This window comes from Cyrtonyx montezumae, unplaced genomic scaffold (assembly GCF_038088225.1).
Source record: "Cyrtonyx montezumae isolate F1298 unplaced genomic scaffold, pur_monq_1.0 scaffold_2, whole genome shotgun sequence".
In the NCBI taxonomy this organism is placed as follows: Eukaryota; Metazoa; Chordata; class Aves; order Galliformes; family Odontophoridae; genus Cyrtonyx; species Cyrtonyx montezumae.
Window position 1 is genome coordinate 17,242,381 of NW_027071936.1, and position 19,810 is coordinate 17,262,190.

The 19,810-nt window shown below is 43.1% G+C and overlaps 1 protein-coding gene across 4 annotated transcripts in view; it reads left to right on the plus strand.

Annotated features, from left to right (window-relative positions):
- LEF1 (lymphoid enhancer binding factor 1) overlaps window positions 1-11,108 on the plus strand; it is a 51,398-nt gene extending 40,290 nt beyond the window's left edge. For 2 of the 4 annotated variants that reach the window (XM_065736509.1, XM_065736512.1), the window contains one exon: window positions 10,470-10,556. Coding sequence is in view for 2 of the 4 variants with exons in the window: in XM_065736508.1 (XP_065592580.1) it covers window positions 10,470-10,549 (80 nt within the window). In the remaining 2 variants the exon portion in view is untranslated. Of the gene's footprint in view, window positions 1-10,469 lie in introns of all 4 variants that reach the window. The other 2 variants (XM_065736508.1, XM_065736511.1) reach the window with 1 other exon arrangement.
- Window positions 11,109-19,810: the final 8,702 nt, after the last annotated feature.

Below are 19,810 nucleotides of genomic sequence, written 5' to 3' on the forward strand. Positions count from 1 at the left end.
TGGCTGGGCACACCATTTATTTTAATTGATTCACCTGTATACTAACAACACATCCACTAAGAAAACGGGACTGTATTTCAGTTGTATCAAAAATGTCTCCCTCGATTGTACAGTGGTATTTTGGTGGTGTGGGGTTCTCTATGTTGTCATTCCAGTGTGTGTTTTCTCTCTTTATATCACCTTTGAGGCGGGTGAGAGGAGCCCTTGTTACACAAGAGGCAGTAACACCGCCGAGCCGGGCTGCGAGAGCACGCAGTGCCACAGAGATTCTCATTTCCCACTGTTTGTGTTGGAAGGCTGGTTCTTCTCCTGTCAGTGAGATATGTTTTCTAGTAGAAATGGAGTTCGTTTGAAATAATAGAGACTTTTACACACTCTCATTAACCCACGCTGCTATTGGGAGGTCTCTGATTGTTCCAGGAACTGTGTAAAAAGTAACACTCTCTAAATGTATGTATGCCTGCTGCCTGTCCCCTCTGCTCTGACTTCCAGCAAGGGGAAGCCATGCTGGCTTTGCTCTGTGCACAATGGCAGTCAGCAGCCAGGCAGCATGGCTCAGGCCTCCTCTGTGCTCCAGCCTTGAGTGTATCATTGGTACTTCAGCTTAGGTGCCCCAGACCACATTTGTTTTGAGTCTTTTTCCCTTTGATTTGACTACAGTGCCGATGCACATCACATGTACGATGTGCAGGCTACATCACTTTAACACTGTGTTTGGGGGTTTATTTTGCTGTCGTATCTGAGTTAATGCACAGAGATTAATTCAGATTAGAATACCATTAAGGTGTGTGAGAGGTAAAAACTGGAAAATGTTTGGTTTCATGGAAGCGTTACAATTTGGGGTGGCTGCTTAGCCTGCACTGAACTACTCTTGTTGGAGTCTCATTGTTTGCATCTTCCGTAGTAGAGCATTAGTAGAAATAGAAGATGAGCAATGTTTTGAGTATGTGGGCTTTCTTTTCTTTAACCTCCACATCCCTTCCTCCCTTCCGTTGAGTTCTGTACTGGTGTGGAAACTGTTGTGATATCTGTGTCTGTGTCCTCACGCAATGTACACCATGAAGCGTGAGAATGGCAGGCATCTTCTCCCACTGATGGGGAAGGTGCTGTTGGCTCCATATTTGTGTGCGTCAGCGGCCTCACAAACACTGCACGCCAAGTGAATGTTCTCTGCTAAGACATACAGAAGTGCTCTAGCTGGAAGTAAAGGTACAGAACAAATTAGGGAACCTGAATCAGCCAGACTTCAAAGTAAACTTCTGAAGGTTAAGACTATTGCCCTTTGCAAGCCTAATCCAAGGAATGTTTTGCCCACAAGCGTAATATTTTACCAGGCCCACAGCAGAGCTGTTGTAGTCTTTACTGGATGGAGATGATAAAGTTTGGGAATGCCTTTCAGTGAGTGCAAAGTGCTCTTGGAGACAGGAAAACATGGGCTTTCTTACTCGTATGGCTGGTGCAAGGAAGAGGAGGAAGGAGGTGGGAGGTCTGGGAAGGAGACAAGCATTCTGTTATCTGAGAAGAATCAGAAATGAGTAGGTGGCAAGACCAAAGAAAGAATCTCGAGATGCAGCACAAAGGAGATGAGCCAGGGCTGTAATTACGGTGACGTGAGAAGGATGAAGTGGTGGGAGGGTTGTGTGGTGGGATGTTCAGAGGGAAGTAACGGAAGAGACATGCAAACAGAAATGATTTAAGAGACTGTGAAAGTTTGGGTTGGTTGTTTTTTTTTTTGGCCTATGAGCACTTCAGAACACAAGTGATTTTTAAGACAGACCTCCAGCCAGCTTTTTGGCTTGCTTATCATTTGAGCCATGGAATCAAGATGGTAGCATTAAGTTGCTCCTCTTCTCAGGGTTGTATGTAACAGCAGGCTCCTCATGGCTTCACTGCTTCAGATTTAACCGAGCTCCACGATGCTCTCTAGCCTACGTTTGTAAAAATGCTTTAATATTAAGAGAGTTTTAGGAATACTGTGACCTGCTACTCCAGCCCTCGCTAACTTACCCAAAGCACGTGGTCATTCTTGAAGATCTGCAGGACTGTCCCCTTTTGTCTTTGGTTCATACAGCCCAATGTGATAGTGCATATAGTGCTCAAAATAACTTGCATTTGTTGAAGAAGTATCTCTTACTTTTTATCTCCTTCTGGAGTTAACTGAGAGTAGCACAAGACCAGACAACGGTAAAAATGAGTCCGGGGGAGGCCAGGAAGGAAGGAAAATGAGGAGAGGTAAGACAATATAAAGACTGCCTGTTGAGCACCTTTCAGAAAGGTGGGGTGCTTTTTGTTTTAGACACAACTTGTAAATGAGAGCAGTTCTATGTCAGAAGTGATGATTTCTGATTTCCTATCTAATTTGACCTTTGAGAGGAAAAACTAATACTTTAGCATCTCTATTTGTAAATCACTGAGGAAGTCCAAGAGTGCTAACAAAAATCCCCCTGATCATGGAGCAACATGGAAATAGTTAACTTTTACTGACTTGTGATGTAGGGTAATTGGAAAAAGCACATCTTTTGACATGTGGCAGGATGCAATTGGGAAGTCCTCACAAGCTACATTATTTAACACTGTGTTTTGGCATATCTTCAAGGGCTAGAAAGAGTGATAGAGAAGTGTAATAGCCATTTGAAAACCTGAGAGAAGTGTATATGTGGCTTGCAAAATGCAATGACAATTAGCATTTAGATTGGCAAAGTTTTCAAAAACAAGGAAACCTGGCTAGTGCTGATTTAGAATCAGAAGCACTTAGAAGGATCAGATTAAGAATGTTTAACTTTAAACAATGAATAATCTGTAATGTTTCAAGTCTCCTAGATGGAAATTAAAGCCTCAACTCCACGCAGGAGAAAATTTGGATGGTGTCGTAAGAAGAAATCTATGGTTGGTTTATCTTTTGCTTATAACTTAGAAGTAAAACAGAGTTAGGTTGTGAAACAATGTAAAGTGGACTGATCTACAGCCAGCGTATACTGTGGAAAAGAACCATCTGATGATTGTGGTTGTAGATGACCGTGGGTTTCTGGCCACTGGCCTAGAAAAGAGATGCACAGGGGATGTGCTACCTTGTTTTCTGAGGCACGTGCTTAATAACATGGCTTGCCCAGTGCTCTTGAAATTGCTGCTAGATGTTTGTTTCACTTCAAACTACACCTGCTCCTAGCCATAGCCCTTTACTGTTCGGAAACTTTACACAGCATGGAGAAGTCAGTGTCTGTGGTGACGGTGGTGCAGGGACACATTCTGATTTGCTTTGAGATACATATGTGATGACCCATGTTTCCCAGTTCCCTCTTCTACCTATAAACAGAGGTCTTCCGTATAGGCAAGAGGGCTGGAAAGAAATGCTGCAAATGTATGACCTTCTGTCCTGTCGGTGAAAAGCAAAAAGTGCACCTCAGCAGTAGGACCTTCTCGTGTCCTGAGCAGGATTAACTGTGACTAGCTACTACTAAAGGCCGCTTCCCCCTTCAGACTGCATGACTACTACAACATAGCATCTTTCAGTTGTTAAAGTGACCGGCTCAGATACGGCCTCTTGGCTAATGCTGCATGAAGCTTCTCTCAGCTTCATGAGAGGCATTTGGGCGATGCTGGCTGTGACAAACATGTAATCACTCAAGAGCTGGAGGAATTGATAGAAAGGAAAAAGAGGAGAGTTAAAAACAAAGAACATTTGATGGATTTAAATACTAATATTGTCAAAACAGTTATCAGATTATCAAAACTATGCTCACTTCATCCTTTCAGAAATTTTCAAAGACAAGGGGTATACGCAGGGCTATATGTAACCTCTCCTGCAACTAATTCCAACCTAATGCTGATCCTACCATTCTTTCAGGCTCTCTGACCCCAAGAAAAACACCCAAAGGAAAGCTGCCTTCTGTTTGCATGGCAGGTACAGAAAGGCACTGACACCTGCTGGGAGAGATGTGGCAGAGCATATGCAGTTCCCCCTTTTTGTTTTCCAGCCTGTGAAGTGCAGATGGGTGGGGGGGGTATGAAGGCAATTTTGGAGCAGAACGTTTTCTGCCAGACAACAATAGACACTAGATGGACAAAACAAGAAAACATTGCAAGAACTTAAAAAAATTAAAAAAATGTTAGTTTTTGCAAGCAAAGGGTTTAACATGGTCAGCCAGAAAGTCAGCATTTCCAGTTTTAAACTGGCAAAGAGCAGAGGTAGGTAACTCAGCAGGTGAATGCCCAGAGCCTGTTTGTTTTGCCTGTGTGAGTTGCAGATGCTGCTGTGAAGTCAGAGATTCTTGGAGTTCAAACTCAGTCACATTTACAGTAAGTTAAACAGCAGTATCATTTCACTTCTGAGGTGTTAGCAGTAGAAGGCTTAGGCTAGAAAGAAGGAATAGTGTTGCTCTAACACCCTTCCTGTGGGATAGGGTGGGGACGGAGAGCAGACCACTGAGGCACCATTCTTCTCAGGCTGAAAACTACGTAAGTTGGTGGATTTAGTAAACTTAGCACCAGCCCTGAGGTCATGAGAAAACAAGCAAAATATTTCATAAAGAAAACCATAAGATTTTGGAATGTGGTTTTATTCCAAATGAGAACAAAACCTGAGCATTCTAACGCTCATCTCTGTATTGTACTTTCACTTTGTGGTGTAGTTATGTGAATTAATTCAAAATGAGCGATTGATGTGTTGTTACAGTGCTGTCAAAAGTCTTTCCCACTTGAGACTCTCTTTACGTTAAGTCTGTCCTCTCACTCACCAGAACTGTATTCACATACAGTTTCATACATATTCACATACAGTTCACATACAGTTCTGTCAAAGCTTATCTAGCAAGCTAGCAATGTTTTGTGTCTGTCAGCCTGGCTTTCAGAATGTGACTGCATTGAGGAGGTCTTTTGATATACATGAATGCAAAATCACCCATCCCAAAGACAAAAAACTAAAACCGAGAACAAGCCTAAACCAAAGACTTGCTGATTTTGACACTGTAGAAGTCACTGCTACAGCCCATCTTCAGTACCATCAGTAAGTTCCTTAATCCTTCACTAATGCAAGTTATCTTTAAGATCTCTGATCCCTTACCTACTTGGTAAGAGTGTACTGTATATAAATGCTGAAAGTGTGCAAATTAGAAAGCTCACAGTAGGACAAGCTGAAGCACTGCTGCCTGGACAGATAAACATGAGACCAGCAGCCAGTTAGACAAAATACACTTTAGTCCAACCCTTCAGGATGCCAGCTTTCTGCCATAGGCTCCATCACTTGTAGATGCTGGAAGCACCCTTACCCTGGTAGTGCTGCCCTACAGGGGTGCAACTGTAGAAGTTAACACTCAGGAAGATGTTCTGCTTATGTCTCTTACCTTTGGTCGTATAAAATGGACTACTTAAATGATTCTATCCATATGTTAGCAGATTTAAATATTGAGACTATCTTTCTTGTACAGCACAAACTGGAACCTGTGTTTAATTGCAGCAGAAAAGCTGATCTATGAAGGAAAGTTTGAGTATGTTGTTTCCGTTCAAAATTCTCACTGACAGGTTAAAACTGCAGTAAGAATTTCAGTGCCCCTACAACATATAGATCTCTCTTCTCAGCTCTCAGTCTATAAAATAAACAAGGTGTGGATGATTTTCTTTAAAAACAAACAAAACAAAACAAAACCCACAGGCACCAAGTCCTGGCTAAATGTCTTTCCTTCTTCTTGGCTCTTTAACATTTATAGTTCTATGATTACTTTATAGAGAAATGAGATGTGAGGAGTTCATTTAATTCATTCAGAGAGCAGAAAAGCTTCATCTCCATCTTCTGAGTGTTTACTATAAAGATATAGAAGGGCACAAGCCTATTTTTTCTTCCCTTGCAGGTCACTTTTAGTATATCTACAGATCACTTTTTGTATATCTTCTTTAAAAAGCTGCTGGAGATTGCTGTCTAGGGGTAATCTGTTTTTTATTACACTGAACCTCCCCCCCAACAGGAAAAACATGTCGTGAGCCATCTAGCATGAGATCGTAGCTCAGTGATAGTGCTTCTAGTTTCACACTGCCTACACAGGGGGCCTTTGATAAGAGCCACACCTGCTTTGGCATTGCTGAGCAAAGCGGGAGCTGCAGAACACCTGGGTGTCCCTGGTGCCACACCAGCCTGCTTGAAGAGCTCTCTGACCTACTGGAGGGGGACCTGTTGCAGCTTTTCCATGAGCTTCTTCAGTGCATCTGAAACACAAGTGGGCAGTTTGTTGCCGGACCCCTGCTCGCAGTTACCAGCAATGGGCTGAAGCTAACAGTAGCAAGTGGGAGAAGAATCCTCCCCCCCAAAAAAACCAAGCAAGCATAAAACCTTACAACGACATAACCTCAATGTGGCAGTAGCTGTTGCACTTTTAAGGTACAATTTTTTCTAATATCTTCGGGAACAAAGGCAGCTTAAAGAAATGCCTCTGGTGCCTGCTGGCACCCAGCTCTTGCAGAGGGCTTTTTCCTCTCTCCCGTAGGTCTCCAGCCATGTGCTACAACAGCCTGCGGGACCCTGCAGCAAATGGGATTACTGAAACAACTGGGGTTTTGCTGGGAGGTGTTTTTTTGTTTAGAAACAACAAAGGTTGTGGAGTGTTTGTTTTCGTTTGCCCAGAACATTTCAAGGCTCTGGTTTAGGCTAACCCCACAAACCATAGCCCAGCTGGGCAGGAAGAGGAGCAGACGGCAGCGCATGAACCTCTGTACAGCTCCACTGTGAGGAGCGTACAAAGGGGCTTCACAAACAGAGGGAACCTTTCAGATAAATCACGGCCTCGTTTTGCGTACTCAGGTTTCGGGAGTACTGGATCCATGCTGGCAGTAAGTCGAACATGTTCGTTTGGGACTTCAAAAGAAAACGAGTTTCCGTTGTCAGATCCCTGAGCTTGCCACGTTGTTTGAAGTACTGCATTAAAACCCAGGTTCGGAGACTGGCTTTGTTTTTTAATTTTTAATTTTTATTTTTTTTTTTAGTACATGCAGCTGCTGTTGTCTTGCATCTTTTTACAACTGCATGAGAACAACCTGTGCAGAGGGAAGGTGCAAGAAAAAAAAAGGCCTGGTTGAAAACTTTTATTTTCTCTTGCCTTCTGTGAAGGGCTAGATATCTTTCACTCAGCGCATTCCCCCATCCAGGCCCAGAAGCTCAGCTCCCTTCTATAACATCTGCTGATTAGCATCTCTTGAATGAATCTGCATAATCCCCTCTCCCTTGTTCTACCAAATGGAGAGGAGTGAAAAATCATGGGAGAAGCAAAGGGAACTCGAGCAGCCTTCAATCCGTCTCATTCCCAAATGTGGGGAGGAATTCTGACCCCCCTCTGGTGCTCTTGCCCTCAGCTGTTGAGCCCAGGCTTGTTAGGACACTTTATTTTTACAGTAGTGATTCCCGAAATGCAGCTGTATCATTTCAGTAGTGAGGCTCTTCTTGTTACACTGAATTTTTTGTTGAATTTTATTTCTGTTTCTTACTTGAGGAGTCTGTTTTTTTCTTTCCTCCTGCAGTCAGATGTACAGTGCAAACGGCACAGACAGTGCCTCCTATTGTGGCTCAGGCTCAAGGCTTCACATATGTAAAATGTGACTTGCAGCACTTTCTTTGAAGCCTAACCGCAGCCAGGGAGCTGTAATTGCAGTCTTTGATTGCGCCGACTTCACTTGTGGATTGGGCTTTGCTAGGGCATGCCTTGCTTGGCCAGACTTCAGCTACAGCCCCCCAGTGAAGCCTTAGATGTGGGAAGTCTTCAGTCTCCTCAGCTCATGCCTGTGGTTTCTTGAAAAGAATCCTGATTTGACCTGTTTTATATCTGTAAGGCAACGCCATCGTCATTCCTATTTTTTAGGTATTACTTGGTTTATCAGCAGTGAAAGCAGTTTCCAGCGTGTAGCTGTAATGAGCAGCTGGGAAAAGGCTGAGTTCTAGATGCTGTTTTCAGGATAGCCACTGTGTAATTTTCTGTATTGCAGCATCTGCCTAGAAAAAAAATATTTGAGGTTTCTCTGTGCCTGACCCCTTGCAGATTTCGGTACTATCTGCAACCTCCCTCTTAGGCGAAGGGAGAGGTTGTGGAAAAGAGGCAGCAGCTGCTGATGGGGTGTTTGGATGGAGGGATAGAAGTGCCGGCCGCTGGAGGAGAAAGCTGAGGGCCAGAGCAAGGCCGCAGCCCGTTATTTTAACCTCCTGACTTCAAAGACAGCTTGCTGGTAAGGGAAGGGGGGAGGAGGCAGGGAACCATCTCAACAGAAGAGCATTTCATTTCCTTCAGTGAAGTAGACATTCCTGGCTGCTAATGGGGAGTAGCTCTGAATCACAGCGCTTGTATCAGACTGCTGCGAACTGTTGGCCTGGCGCCTCAAGGCCATTCCTCAACAGGAAGCTGAATGTTTTCATGTAAGACTGAGAGGAAAACCTTCCCAGGAAGAGCAACCTGGACCAAACCTTTGAAAATCTGGGATGAAAAGGCACAAAATAAATATAAAGCTGCAGGGTGCTCTCCCCAGTGTTCCCTTGCTGTTTGCTTGGCCTCTCTTTCGTGCTCCTTGGAAAGGTAGAGCCCTTCGTAGCTCTTTGATCCGCATGTGTTACGGAGCACTCTGCTACTTCGTTTTTATTTATTTATTTAATAATAATTATTATTATTATTAAAAAAAAAAACAGGAAGCTCAGAAAGCTTTTTTTAGTTGGGTATTGGGCTGGTTTTATGAGGAAATAGGAACTGAATTAGTCAGTGTAGACCACCTCTGTTGAAACCGCTGGTTTTCCAGGGGACTTTCAGCTGTGCTGTTTTAAGAGGCCACAGCAGCTTTAAATGTCCTTTTGTGGCTACCAACAGCAGGTGAAAGTCATTCACTACATACCAGGAGATGGTGGTATTTGGGGGAAGAGCATCTTCCTTCAAACTAAAGCTGCGCAGTACAGCTTAATCTAAAGCTCATGCTTGCTCCTTCTACCTTTGTAGCTAAACTTCAGTTTTCCCCTCCACTCAAACTAACGGTCACCTGGGCGGCATCTGCTGAGGAGTCATTCAGTAAGATTTTGGGTTCTCATCCCGTGTTCACTAAAATCAGAAGGTCCAGAATCAGTTTTGGAGGTTTTCTACCCCAGAGCACGTTAGCCTGCGTAACTCCTTATTTAGTGTCAATACTCAAACCAGTATGGGAAAAAGCGCCGTGTTACAATGGCCACAGGGCATAGGGGCAGGGGGTGGGACTCAGTTACAAATGGCCTTTGTTTAAGTACTACTGCTGTAATATTTGCTGATTATTACCGCTTGTGGCTCTTACATGCTCGGTCAGTCTATTATGATTATCTAACAGAGTGCACTCAGTTGGCAAATCCTGGTAACAGAACTGTGAGTTGTGGTTTAAACAAGTCAGTTTCTTCATCAACTTGTTCTGTCTTGCCTTGCATGATTCGAGGTGTCAGCAGTGCATCTTCTCTAAGCATTTTGTGCGTCTCACCTTCTCCACTGAACTGCATTCCTGTGCTAATTTTGGTCATTCCTTAAAGCTGTTCCTTGGCCTGCCTGTTTGGCAGTCAGGTAGTTCGTGGAGGCCTAGAGGCTCACGTAGATTTTTGAGATACTGCTAACCCCAAGACCACGCATCTGTCTGTGGAAAAGGCCTGACTCACCAGGCAGTCCCTGGGTGGGGGCCCTGTTACAAGGCAGTTGTCTGGGTCAGAAGGGCAGGGAGACGACTGAGTCAGCGGTTGCATAAGTCAGCTGATGTAACCCGGAGTCCTAGTGCTGAAGAACAGTGCCTCTCTGCAGGAAAGGATCGATAGCTACAGGCTTGCGCTATTGGCCTTTTCACGTGGGGCAAGAACGAGGCCCAAAATCGTAGTGAACCATGCTGCTGGGTAAGAGGCCTGGTGGCTGCACACAGCTGGAAGATGTACCCTGCCTCGCTGCAGAGCAGAATGAATTCTCAGCATAGGGTCGCTGTTCAGTAAGCTTCTCTCACTGCATTCCTCGGCCCAGCTGCTTACAGAAGACAGCGTCGCTTCATTTCTACAGAGCAGAGCTTGAGGCTCTGAACTAGAGGTTTAATTGACCTTAACTGCTGTACTAAGTGCTAACGCCCGAGGATGTCTGATTTTGTGGCAGGTATCTGGGTCAAATGTTGTAGATAGATAAATTAAATCCACTACAAATAGGAATTACTTTTGTAATATGCTGAACATCTGAAGAGCTTTAAAAAATGCTTTCTAGTTGTTGAGGACATCTTAGAATCCAAAGTGCTCTCCTGCATGAAAGAAAACGGAGAACAATCTTGCAAACTTCAAGCAAGTGCAAATAGCAATGTTCTGCACTTGACTGGGACAGTGCAAATGCACATCCCACTCTGTACTGTAACAGTCACCCATCACTGTATATTTCCCACAGGATAGCTTCTTTGAAGGACTTATTAAAAAAAAAAAAGTTTCATGCAGTCTTTATCTCTGTCTCTCCATTTTTCTCCTTCCCCTGTAGGTGGGAAAAGAAACGCTTTCTCAACTTGCAAAGCAAAGGCGGCGACACCAGGACCCCTGCTGGAGATGGAAGCTTGTTAAACCCTAGGTGTGTCCTTCATCCACACAGACCACCCCCAAGGAGTCTGTCTAGGATGTCATTCACCCTGATGTCACTGCTAAAGACACTGAATCATAAAGACAATCACTGCCAAAATCCTTCACTATCACGAGGTCCAGCCCCGATATAAATAGAGCAAACAAGCTCCTGGGTCAGCAGAGCAGCTTTTGTCTTCACTCCACCTCTGCCTTGCACTCTTAAGCCCTCGTCTCATCTGTGTCCATGTTGAGTCAGCAAACAGTAGCGTGGCTGTCTCTGCCTGCTTCAGCCAACAGAGTAACTTAGAGCACCGCTGCCCCATACAGCACATCGAGGAATGGAATCTGCCTGGACCAGGATGACACACTCAAAACTTCTTTTTATTTAAAGGTGCGACAGGATCAATTTTGGTTTTAGCTTAAGAAACTTGAATGCTTTTATATTTTAACTTTTAGTTTGTAATTTCCTTGGTGTATATTTTACTAGGTATGAGCTTTTAAACAACTGTCAAAAATCTGAACTACTTTTTAAATAAAGGGGTTTATTTTCCTTTTTTTTTTTTTTTTTACTGCCAGAAAAAAAAAGCCTGTATGGAAAAAAGGTGGCTTTTTTTGTTAAACTACTTGTGACAAATAGTGGCCTCTCAGTCTATATAATACAGTGTCATATAGAACTAAATAAATGTAACAACAGTCAGCTGGTCAGTAGCCATGTCAGTCTTGCATCACCTCCTCTGTAAACATAAGCAATACATCCAGCAGATCTGACTGCAGTGAGTTCTCCTTCTCACCCATTGCCCTTCTCCTTGTAAAAAGCCCAGCACTTGAATTATTACTTCAATTGTTCTGTATTTGTATCTGTTTTTGTTAGCCTGTTAGTGGGATTTTATGCCAGTTGTTGAAATGAGCATTGATGTACCCATTTTTTTAAATAGTAAGGCACAGCCTTTGCCAAAAATACTGTCAACCAATTTTTTTTTTTTGTCATTCCAGTTTGAGTTAATGTGCTGAGCATTTGGGTTTTTTTTGTTTGTTTTGTTTGTTTTGTTTGTTTTTGTTTTTTTTTTTTTAATAAAAGCTTTGTAATAAAACAAAAGTCAAGTGTCTGGCTTAAAAAGAAATGAGTCACACCTGCAAGAGATGAATCCCTAGAAAGCAGATGCAAGCCCACAAAAGTGCAGTTGCTTCTAAGGCTGCAGGCTTTTGGCCCAGTGTCCCCATGTGGGGCTCAGTGTCCCCATGCAGGAGATGCACTGTTTCTACTTGTCTGCCTGGAGGGTTTTTTTTTCCTGAAAAGAGCAGGAATCTCATTTTGAACCAGGAAGAAGGAGCTGGTAGGGCCAGCGCTCCCTTTCTGCTTCACAGCTAGAGTTGGCCCACCTAGAAATACCAGGCTCGTACAGTTGCTCCCTCTATCTCCATTTTCCTACTAAAAGTCTCAGTGAACACAGAAGTGGTTTTAAGCTGACGGTGGATTCCCCTCTTTCTGGATGCCATCCGTGTCCTTGTAAGGAGCCTATACTTGAATGTCTTACAGCTTCCTAAGTTTTCCAGCCACCAAAGGAGAGGAGCAAAACGCAGGGCAGCAGCATGGCCTGCCTACTGCTAATGGCAACCATGAGGCACCCCTGCATCAGCAAGCAGCCCTCGGCACTCTTCAGACACGTGTTTCAGTCTTTCCTTCTCCATCCACTACCAGTGATTTTCCTCACACCTCTCCCCTTTGGTTCAGGGACTGGTGTTTCACAGCTCTGAGAACCAGAGAGGGCTGCCACACTTCTACTGAAGGACTTCAAGTGTTGGGGTGGGGAACAATACTGTAGCCATAGGTAAACTATTCCAGTGATTGGCGAACACCACTACAAAAGCAGCACTGAGCAGGTATGCTTATTCAGCTTACAGTTCTGTCTTGCATCTGCTTTGGTGTAGGACGGGCCTGAGTCAAGCCTGCACTACAAGAAATTACATCGGTGTGTAACTATAGAAGCTTTGTCGTTCGAATGTTTACAACTGACTCTAAAACTGTTGCATAAAAAGAAATTTCATGACTGAAGAAGTTACAGGACAGCTTCCTTTTGAACCAGCATGCACCACACACAAACCCGATCGTACAAGTGTGGCCAATGTGTTACTCTGTGTGATATTTATTTCCAGCAACTAGTGATTTCTTTAAAGGAGTGACCCAGCAAGGGAACGCTCTCAGACAGGAGGAGAAAAGACTCGGAGAACAGCAGCTACATGCTGCAGTCTCACAAGACACAGCTCTATTCCCATCTCTGTCATTTATCCCAGCTTTTGCCGGAAATCTGTTTTGTTGTCAGTTTGGGGTTTGTCTTTTTTTTTTTTTTTTTGCTTTTGGGGTTTTTTTTGTTTGTTTAAGGGGAAAAAAAGCAAGTACTTTAGTGCTGGAATAGTTCTAAATGGAGAATAAGTGCAGTGAGTTCTGTAAATTGCATGTTCCAAAGATAACAGTTGTCTTTAAAACGCAACTACCTTATTTAGTTATTGGAACAGCCTCATTTTTGGGGGGGCTATTTAAAAAGCCACTGACCCATTTTGTAATAAAATGAAATAAGATGTTCCCAATAGAGAGGTTAGCTGTAAGTAGTAAGCTGTCCAAATGCACTACATAGTCAAGAGTTGCCTGTCTTGTGTTTGAAAGATCCTTCAGCTCCAGCGGTGAAGGAGAAAAAGAACTCAGGAGCTAAAAATAACATCTCTGCTGTTAACATAGGATGAGCGAGCACCATGTGTTGGACTCATTCACAGATCAAAGACCTTTCACATAATAGCAACTGCTGAAAAGGTGAACTAATATGCAAAGCTCACAAGAAAGCACCTGAAACAAGCTAACCACGCTGTCCTGGGGTACCTTCTGTGACCTGGGTCAGCAGCTAATTGACCTCAGCCCTCCCTGTGCTGCTCCAGCTTGTCCATGGAGACAAGTTAGCGGAAATGGCCCCGTGATGATGGCGTGGTCGACCATTCCAGTGCTTCTGCACACGTGGTACAAACCCACCCTCTCTCCCCATACTCTGTCCCGTGCACTGCACATCTGGCAGGCACCACAGCCAGTTCCACACAGGTAACAGCACAGGTATTCCCATTCATAAGCACAGAAAATACCCTAGTAGCTAGGGAACGCGTATCCTCTGCTCGCTGAACAAAACAAAGACACAAAACTGGGCAGTTGAGCCAGAACCGTTCACAGCTAATCAGGCCAACACCACCAGATGATCTGGCTCCTCAGGCTTCTACATCACCTGGACAAGAGCCATTTCCCTTCTGTTATATAAAAGAACAATGTCCCCAGGCTAACTTTGGTTCCTTATGCAGCGAGAGATGAGAGATTCACCAATTAGACTTACAGGGACTTTCCAGTTCTAGAGGAATTATCCACTGCTGCAGTTTGTTGGATTAACAAACAGAAATGGCAGTAAGTTAGCTGCACGAGTCATACCTCAATGGCTAGGTGAATTTGCAGCGAACGTAGGAGAGCTTAAGGACCCAATCATTTCTCAGTGCTGTATAACAACAGAATCCAGAGCATCAATCACCCATACTACTCTGAAACCACTGCAACACACAACGCTTTGAAGCAACTCTTCTGTTTTCTGGTGGCCTCCCACTCTGATCAGCGAAGCAGCTAATTACGCTAGAGCAAGACGGGCAGAAAATGAGGGACACTGCAGTGATTAAGAAATACCCAGTTACTTTAGAAAGTAACTCAGCAGTCCTAGGAAAACAGATGTATCTGCCACCAATATTGGATATGAACCTTTGAATTGCAGCCAGGTCAAAGGAAGAGCTAGAATTCTGCTCTCCATCCTACCAGGTAAATACTCGTACCTTGACTGCATTTTCTCTCTGTCTGGCACACTCCCATGACAACCATAACTTCAGTGAGTTGCAGAAGCAGGATGTGCTTGGAAGAGATAACAGCCACTGCTTACCTGGCCTGGGATACTAAGGTTTTTTCCCTGAGTGATGTGCTATAAAATACATGGTGATAAACAAACAGGTCCCACCTCCTAGAAACCTACAAGTAAGTGACAGGTCTGTTCACCTCTCTCAGCTGTGGAATACCAACTTGAACGAGCAGAGCTAGGAGTAAAGTTTCACATGCCAGAAGAGCGACTCACCCAAAGAACTGGTCTGTCCTGCTCACTGTGCTGACAAAAATTAACTATGCTGATATTTACATACATATATATATATATATATATATATATATATATATTTTTTTTTTTTAAGTATGAAGTTACTGAAACAGAATGGCAACTAGATTTCTCAGCATCTGAGCAGTTAATTCCTTCTCTCCTTTGGTCCACTCCACTCCACTCCTGCTCAAGGCTTTCTGTCCTCCCATTTCTCCCTTGTCTTTCACTGACCCCTCTGCTCCCACCCTGTCTTCACGGGCAGCTGGGATTTCTCTGCTGAGAAAATAGCACTGCTAAGAGCTCTCTTCCATTGGGAAGCAGCCTATCTTTTCCAGTGACCTGATGCTGTGTTTGCTATGAGCACAAAAAGATAGACTTTAAAGCTAGCACAGGTCTAACACATATTCTGTATCTTCATCCAGTCCAGTTCAGAAATAAATACCATTTGAAGACAGAATGGGCACCGCTGTCTTCTTAAGTCAGTTTAAGAAAAGGATTCCCTAGAAGCATCCCAGGGATGCTACTTCCTTAGCTTACAGATACATTGTGAGGATCAGATACACTTATATATAGCTAGTGTAAACTGCAGATAGAAAAAAAAATACAGAACATTCTGAGATGCGTACAACTGAATTAGTTACGAGATTAGTTACAACTATTACTGCACAGTTAAATAAATATGAACTATATTCATCATCCCACACAACGAATTCTTCAAATGACCTCCCTCCAATGCTGTTCTGTCCGCTTTGCCATTTTAGTTTGGGAGTTACCTCACTTCTAGAAATGATGGAAACAACTCCTGGAATGGTAAGAGAAGGGAGTAATACTATGGCTACAGATTTAACTGTCTTCTGTTGTAGCATTACTCTTCCAAGAACCCAAGGAAGCGTGGACACAGACCAATAGACAAAGCACTTTTTTTTCAGCTCTAAACCTGAGCAAATAATCTTGAGTATTACTCTGGTCTTAATAAGGCAAATGTTTCTTCTAAAACAATCAAACATCCTTACAAATTTAGATCCAAGTAACAATACTGGCTTCAGTTCATAGACTTGCCAGTTTAGCGTCAACAACAGCTTTTAGCCTTAGCCAAAAATAAAAAGCAAAGCCTGTAAGGATGAGAAACACTTCCTCCTTAGTTCCAATTAATGCTTAAAAACAAAAAAAACCCCAACAACAAAAAAAGATGGTATCAGGAAAACTACTCACATGCAATTAACAGCATCTTTTTACCCACCTTGTATTCCCATTTTTAAATGAGAATTTACCTGACTAGCTTTCAGAATCCAGAGCCTCATGCAAATCAGCTCCGTATGAAGCTCTGACCCCCTGTAGCCTACTATATCTGCACTTTCCACAAACAATACTCACACAAACTTTTTTTTTAGGCACTCTGAACATTACTCATGTGCTTAAATTGTGCTGCTTAGGAATCTCACCCTAAATTGCAAAGAAAACAGAGATCCATCAGTTGAAAGGAACCCATTTGTCCCCTTGTCATCAGAGAAATGCCTGTCAGAAACGTATTTCAGAAACTCTTTAGAGAAAACCAACAATTAAAAAGGCCTTTGAAATAGAAATGCAGTCTATCTTACACCTGCTTACATTTGCAGCTTTGTAGGATTCTAAACAGCAGGTCTCAGAGTGAATGTAAAGAAAGCAGTTGACGATGCCAGTGGTTGGAGTGCTGCAGTCTGGCTCAGGGCACCCTGCACACCGAGGAACCAAGGAACAACATGGTCACAGGCCATCCCATTACCCGTGCCAGCCTTTCCAGCTGCAGAGCATGCAAATCTCAGTCTGTGCATGATCCAGAATCCCATTTATCATAAATGTGTGGTTTTACCAATTTCTGTTGCACGGGCATTCAATAGATTTGAGTACACAAGGATAACTAAGCAAAAAAAAAAAAAAGAACAAAGGGGTGGGGGGAATATTTGGTGCTAATTCACCACATGCAAATTCCAGCTGTTTTCTGTAGACCTACCACCAAGCATACACTTCTTCCCAGAGCTCAGACAGAACCTCTAGCTGGTGAAAGTGGTTAATCCACAAGATTTTTGCTGCCAAAATGAGGACTCTAAATGGGGGGTTTAGGTTACTAATGACAAAAATTCTGCATTCTTTTACTAGCAAATACCGTAAGGGCTCGTGCATTTACAGAAAACCACCCCAGAACTGGTTGTTGGCAGAAAAATGGGACCAGAATAGCAGAAGCTGTTACCACGCAGTGCAGATATGCACCAAACAAAGCAGCAGTGAACAGCAGGCTCTGAAAAAATCCTGTTATCTGGCAGCCTGAAGCAGCCAAAGTAAGCTACCAGTTCTTTAGAGCTCACCAAGTAAAAACCTCGTGCTAAAATATCCTCCTGTGCCCTGGCCAAACTGAAGCATCCGACCCAAGGCTGGAAACAAAACCTGCCATCGTGCCCCATTTTGATGCCTCATGCTACCACTCAGCAAAGGTGAGTGGTATTTGTTCTTTTAACAAATTTGGTTTTTTAACAAATAAGTTTGGTGTTTCACAATTCCTACCTTGAAATAAATAAATAAATAAATAAAATAATTAAGTCCAGCCTGCTAGACAGCTTTACTTACAATGCTGGTTTCTGGGCAAAGAATGTACCGCTGTGAGTTATTTGCAATATACAGAAAAAGAAACAGAAAAACTCCAAGGGAACAAAAGAGAAATCTAAATTGAAAAAGTGCAAAGCTAGTCCATGGGCATACAAATCTCAATCTGACTAATACAGTACCAGTAACAACCCCAGACCTCATCACATACTGTTCCATGATTACATCCATTTAAATTGAAGACTTCGCATAGTTAGAGGAATGGCAAGTATGCATTACATTTTGGCAATTATGTGCTGATTGCTTAATAAAAATTGTTATATGAGCATTTACAATAACCATCAGCCATACAGCTACCCTAATGGACACAGGTGTGAAGGGCAATACACTGAGACTCAAGTAACACTCCGTGTTTCATCATGCCACACAGCAGACAGAAAGGCAAAGACTTTGCTAGAGAAAAGCAAGCATCTGGAGTTTAACACAAGCTCTCCAATCTCTTTGCGAGGAGAATTATTCTTAAAATAAAAAAAAAGTCAGAAGTGCTTTCCCAAAACAACAGCAGAAACAACATGTACTTTCCCATGACTGATCACCTGCTCATTTATTTCAAGGAACAGCACAGTCCTGTCACCTTTACATTACTGCGGGGCACACACTGAAATGATGCTGCCTGGAGATCTCAGATCTCAACACTGAACTGCAATTCATAAGTAACACAACAGATCATTTGCTAATACCTACATCCCCTGGCATCCATGCTTCCAAGCACAGGAATGCATTACTTTGAGTCAGCTTATGCCTAACTCATTTGCAGGCTCTACTGACCTACTGGCTCAGCTGGGAACACGCAGAACCTTTACTCAACAGGATTACTCTCTGGACAGGCACACTTGAAACACCTGCTTTTCAAATCCTCTTCTCTTTCTAATTGCAAGTAGAGCTTTAACCTGACAAGCACATTTCTCTACACTTAGTTTGATAGAGAAAGATGCTTGCTGGTTCTTCTCCAGATTAACAGTAAGTAATTTATATATACAGAAAAGATAGACTGACAGACCATCATGTTTCAGGTGTCTGAAAAGAGCATTAACCACAGAACAAGCACTGGGGGAATCAAAAATAACCAAATAGGTCATTAAGAAAACAAACAAACAACTCTGAATCTTAATTTGAAGCCACAACCATGATTTGCCGAGGCCTTATTCACCCTTCGAGCACTGGGCTGGTAGTACTGGATCTCTGGCAGAGCTGAAGATCCACTGCTAGGTGCTGAAATTAACTTCAGTCTCGTTAATAGTCAGAATGGTTTTGGAAGAATATTTGCATTGTCATTTCAAAACTAACAGGTTAGATGGCCTGGGGAAAAAATCCCAACTTGTCTCAAGAAAGAAAAAGGATACCTGTTCATGCTGTTTCCTGTAGCTGCTAAGTTAACACTTCTTCCTACTGTGTAATATAAGACATAGGTTCACAAAACTCCCATCTGGACAGAGCTAGGCTATTCACTTCAAAGCTGCTACTCATTTCCAGGGGATAAGCTACATCAAGAGATGATTAATATATATCAAGTTCTTGGACAACTCTGTTTTCTCAACTAAATTTTTACCCAGCTGTTGCTCCACAAGTCTCCTCAGTGAAGGAAGAAGGAAGCAACAACATCTACTTTTTACTGTGATCCACACAAGTCAGAAGGCTTCCATGCACCTATTCCATACACCAAGTTGATATCTAAGAAAACTAATCTCTTACAGCAACAAAAGGAGCTCCACAATTTTTTGCGAACACAGACTCAGTTAAGAACTCTGGACTTCTCCACTCAGCAACAGGCATGTTACTGTTGTTCCACATACAAGTAGTATTGCTCCCAGTGCCTTTTCGAAGAGCGTTTTGTTTGTTAGACCATAGCCAATTGTTAACTTCTAAACTACACTTAATCCTTCCTTGCAGGAAACTTTATTGCTGCCTCTTGCGCTCCATTCTGGAATTTGTAAATGCTGAAAAAAAATCTGGAAGTCCCTCATCCAGAACATTCTCTTCCAGTCCAATTAAGATTCTGCTTTCAGTTCCCTCCGTAAAGTTTGCTGTGTCTTCTCCCCAGCCGTGTCAGCAGCGAGGATGACCATAGATGGAGCACATTTGGCAGCTGACATGACCCAGATGCTGAATCTGGAGCCATCTTCCCAGCTGCAGAAGCTGGGCTCTTGTCTGACTCCTCAGCTGTTGACTGTCAAGCTGCTTCCAAGCTGTGCCAAGCACACATCAAGGCTTTGACAGAAGAGGGGCAAATGCTCTGAGTCTGTGAGGTCTGCTGACAAAAATGATAATGAAGACTAAAGGTATTAAAAACAGGCAATGTGGGAAACCAAATACCCTTATCTCCTCCTTTTCTTATTCCTCATTTTTTATCCACACAATCTGCTTTACCCCTACTAATAAGAATTCACAAAGAGCTGCACGTTGAGAGCAGGGCTAACACACCATGCTCTAGTGTAACGCACTGACCAGCCAGGAGGCCCTCCCTCAA